The sequence below is a fragment of the Pterocles gutturalis genome, unplaced genomic scaffold, assembly GCF_000699245.1.
Source record: "Pterocles gutturalis isolate BGI_N339 unplaced genomic scaffold, ASM69924v1 scaffold4978, whole genome shotgun sequence".
Taxonomy (NCBI): Eukaryota; Metazoa; Chordata; class Aves; order Pterocliformes; family Pteroclidae; genus Pterocles; species Pterocles gutturalis.
This window is the reverse complement of record NW_010125430.1, coordinates 154523-158627: the sequence shown is the minus strand read 5'-3', so window position 1 is coordinate 158627 and position 4105 is coordinate 154523. Positions and strand designations below refer to the sequence as shown.

The 4105-nt window shown below is 41.1% G+C and overlaps 1 protein-coding gene across 1 annotated transcript in view; it reads left to right on the top strand.

Annotated features, from left to right (window-relative positions):
- Positions 1 to 4105, top strand: part of LOC104465497 (mineralocorticoid receptor-like) — a gene marked incomplete at its 5' end in the record, with an annotated part of 85197 nt that overhangs the window by 33350 nt on the left and 47742 nt on the right. Inside the window, one exon of the mRNA XM_010078562.1 lies at positions 199 to 315. Within this exon, the coding sequence (XP_010076864.1) occupies positions 199 to 315 (117 nt within the window). The remainder of the gene's footprint in view (positions 1 to 198; positions 316 to 4105) is intronic.

The following is a 4105-nucleotide window of genomic DNA, read 5'->3' as shown; positions in this document are numbered from 1 at the left end:
CTTTCCCAAATTAAACAGAAGAGATGCGCATAGTAAGGCCCGTGATAAGTCACCAAGATTATTGGGAAGGCTAAAGGATGGGATTGGGAAAGTCTGCTTAATAAGGAACTCAAAATGACGGCGAAACAGCAGAGAAGAACAAATTGGAACTATTTAAAAACATCCTCTAATAATGTGTTTTGGTTTTCCTTCATTCAGGACAGCACAATTACCTGTGTGCAGGAAGGAATGACTGCATAATTGATAAGATTCGGAGGAAGAACTGCCCAGCCTGTCGATTACAGAAATGTCTGCAAGCTGGAATGAATTTAGGAGGTAAGCAGAATATTAATAGTTGGGTCTCTTAATTTGATTAGGCAAAAACATTGGAAAGGTGCAGCCTTTTTATAGTTCTGGCAGCTGCATAATCTCAGAAGTTTAAGGTGGAATTATCCTGAAGAAGTGCTTAATAGCTATTAAATGCTATTGTCACTCTAAATCAGGTTTTGGAGATATGTATTTTATGGCTCAGAAAAAATAAAAGTGGGTGTTTTATGATGACAGTAATTTTAGTGGAATCTCATATAGCTAAAAGCGTTAGGGTTTCAAGTGTTGCATGCTTTCTGGAGGGGTGGGGGGGGGTGATGAGCATTCTCTTGAATACCAGAAAACATTTTACACCATCATGAAAGCAAATTCACACGTAGTGAAACCTCTCAACTTTTTTTTTGTTGCTTATTCAACACCTGTATTGATTTATTTCTGCAAATGTTTGGATATGCAATAATTTTGTTGATGTGTTACTCCTTCATTCATATACCAACAACAAAAAGGGCAAAACCTTTTCTTAATAGTGATAAAAACTATTTTGAAAATGATATGATAGCAAAACTTACAATAGTTTTTTCTGTTGTTTTAATTCTTCAATTGCAATGTCCACACATTTCTGTCGGTGTTTTGTTTCAACTCATCTCCCGAGCAAATCATATTACAAATCACTTTTTCCCACCACATTTAGGTTTAGGATGTTGTCTGTGAAGGGGGATATGTTTGGATACTGCTGCGGTTCCTTGTCCTGATGCACAGAGTGACCCTTCCCCTAGAATGCATTCGCTGCTCCAGAAAATGATAACACGGTCACATTAATTCCTCCACATCATTTCCTATCTCGCAATTTGCTTTTTATCCTCCTGGACCTGTTGTTCTGGTAGCTTAGGTTGGTTCTGCAGACAGATGTAGCTGCTTGTCTTTCGTAAGTTATATGCAACATCCTGGTTCCTGCCTGTTGCCTGATGGTTTTTCTACCTCCCAGACTCCTCCTTCTGTCCTGTCTCCTGGCAGAAATACTCAAGCAAGCCACACCTTACTTTTTTTTTGGGAAGAGTAGCCCTGTTAAGACCTCTTTCACCCCAATTTTGAGATGCTGTGTTGCCCCCTAGGCCACTTGTTTCTGCTTCCCAAAGGAAAACAGGGCCAGACTGGCTCCCTGGAGGGCTGGAAATTTTGCCGCAACCCCGAGGCACCAGCTGAGCTGCTGCAAGCCTGCCTTCCTGGATGGGGCTGTGTGCTCAGCACTCCAGCAAAAGACAGGGCTGCCGTCCCGTCCCGCTTGATAACCTTTGGAAACAGCAGCACAGGACGCTTTTTTTGCAATGTCGGGAGTTCATCACTGCTATTTCCTGGTGTGTTCAAAGGACGTGTTCACAGTGTGGTCTACAAAAAAACAAGGGAGGGGGCAAACTTTGCTTGAGGGGCTTGCTGCCCTTTTTTTTTTTTTTTTTAGTTGGGCAGAATGCTGTAAATGAGGAATTAATTGAAAAAAGAATCTTCGCTTGTGCTGGAGCTTGGTAGTCTGCTGGAAGTTGTAACCGGTGATCTGAGTGCAATGACCTAGAAGGCCAAATCTGCCTCTGCAGTGTACGGCTGGCGTGTGGTTGAGCTTTGTGTTTTAGCTGTTTTGGTGACTTTCCTCACGTAGAGAAACTAAGGTGAAATTCTCATTCCTGTTTTGATCCCTTTATGCCACACAAAGGAGTTCAAATGGCATGAAAAGATTCTTCCATCATTGCTGTGAAGGAGATAGTAGGCGAATCGGCTCTGGATGTCAGTGCAGTACGGTGCCTTGTGCGTGGTCCAGGAGAGAAGGGCCAGGCTGGAGGCATGTTTGAAAACAGCAATTTTATATTTATATACATTTCCGAGGTTTGGTATTAATTAGATTTTTTTCATAATTAGGTTGAATGGACTGAGTATGTTCATATTAATTAGGAAGATGCCTCGTAGCTTGTAGTTTCATGTGGTCAGCCTAGTTTTGCCAAGAATATATATTACTCCAACAAAAAATGGACTTTTACCAGTTTCCAGTTCGGACTTAGAGGCAAAATGGGCAAGTATTTTGTTAGGCATCGCAATCAGTAAAGAGCTGGAGGAAAATGAATGTATAAATGGGGTTTAGTTTAACTCCTGTTCACAGCATGGTACTCTCTAGAGCTGAGTCACACCGCGCAGTGCTGTGCTCTTTGCACGGGAGAGCTAATTTAAGCTCTCACCCTCCAAATGGAAGCAAAGGTAAACTCAGAAACCAAACAGCATCTGAGATGCCTGTGTGTTTGGTTCGTGAGAAATTGAGTAAGGTGATATCCTAAAGGGTCATAAGCATAACTCAATGTGTGCAAGTTGCTGAAGCCTTTGATGTTTCTTTTCCACTTGTACATAATTATCATGTTTTATCCTCTCATTAAAAAAGAAACCCAAACTTTCCAGTTGATCGAGAAGAAGTGTTGCCTTAGGGAAGAAGGTCCTGTCTCCCATGAGCTGGAAAAGAACTTGACTCTTTTGCCATCCTCCCTGTCTGCAGATGGGAGTGAAAGACCCCAGGCTGCCACCCAGCTCCTCCCGGTTCCTGCTGGAGGGTGTCTATAAAGAGAATATGTTTAGTAATTTGAAAGTTTGTGATCACCCTCCTACTGTTACTGAAGATATTAATCTCTGTATTGGAAAACTGGAAATCAGAAAGAGATTTTCCATGTTTCCCGCAGCACATTTTTGTACAATCTCAGATTAATCTACTGATCTTTTTTCTTTGTTTTTTTTATTTCTTTGGGTTATATTCTTTCTCAGTATTTTTAAAATGTTCTGTCTTTTGTTTACTGTGTCAAAGTGTTACAGGATTGTTTTGATCACATATCTTCTACTTCCCACTGTGCTAACGTTTTTTTCCTGAAAAAATAATATTTTGAAGTGTGGCAGCATGCCATGCTTTAAGCACCTTTTAAAAAATATGTGTAATTCAGTGATACAAAATATACCTTTTCATGAATGCTGAACTAAACTAATTTGGCAGTTTCATTGTTTACCACCTCGTTTTGTTTGTTGAAAAATTGGAACATTTTTCCAAGCTCTTACATCCTCTAATAATCTTTAGAAAATTCAAGTCAGCAAATAATTTACCTAATTATGTTCTTTTTCTCAATTTTGTTTTGATTTTATAAGAAGCGTCTGCAACCTGTAATTTCTGCAAAGCTGAAGTTGCCAAATATCACGTTAATTCATCCTCCTCATTTCTACAGAGTGGCGTGTGTGCACTGCAGACATATCCCTTCAGCAAGGAGGGCTCCAAAACTTTTTTGGAAATCATAGTTTGTTAGTTGTTTTGGGTTGGTTTCTTTTTTTTCCAACTCTGGTTCCATATGCTAGACTTAATTATTGGAAGAGATTCAGAGTGAGCAACTGCACTATGAAGGTATGCTGGCCCGTTTTTGGTTTATGCTCTTTTCAAGATTCTGTAGTTAATTTCCAGTTAATTACGGACCAGAATGACTTCATGAATTGTGAAGCTTCTTCCAGCATACGCTGTGATCAGATTTGTCGAGTCTCTCACTTCCACACGAGACATTTTCATTTGACTCCCACCTAATGCTGCTGTTCCTTAGTCGTGTCTGTCCCCATGGCAGCACTGGGGGGGTTGCGGCGAGACAGCCCCCACCCACTGGTGCTCAGCATGGTTTCTGATGCCGATACCAGCTCTGCCCAGCAAGGGAGCTGGGTGCATTTCTCCCTCTTCTGCTGCGTGATCAGAGAAGATCTCTCTTCTGCCGTGTGATGTGCCATACATGCTTAGGGGACA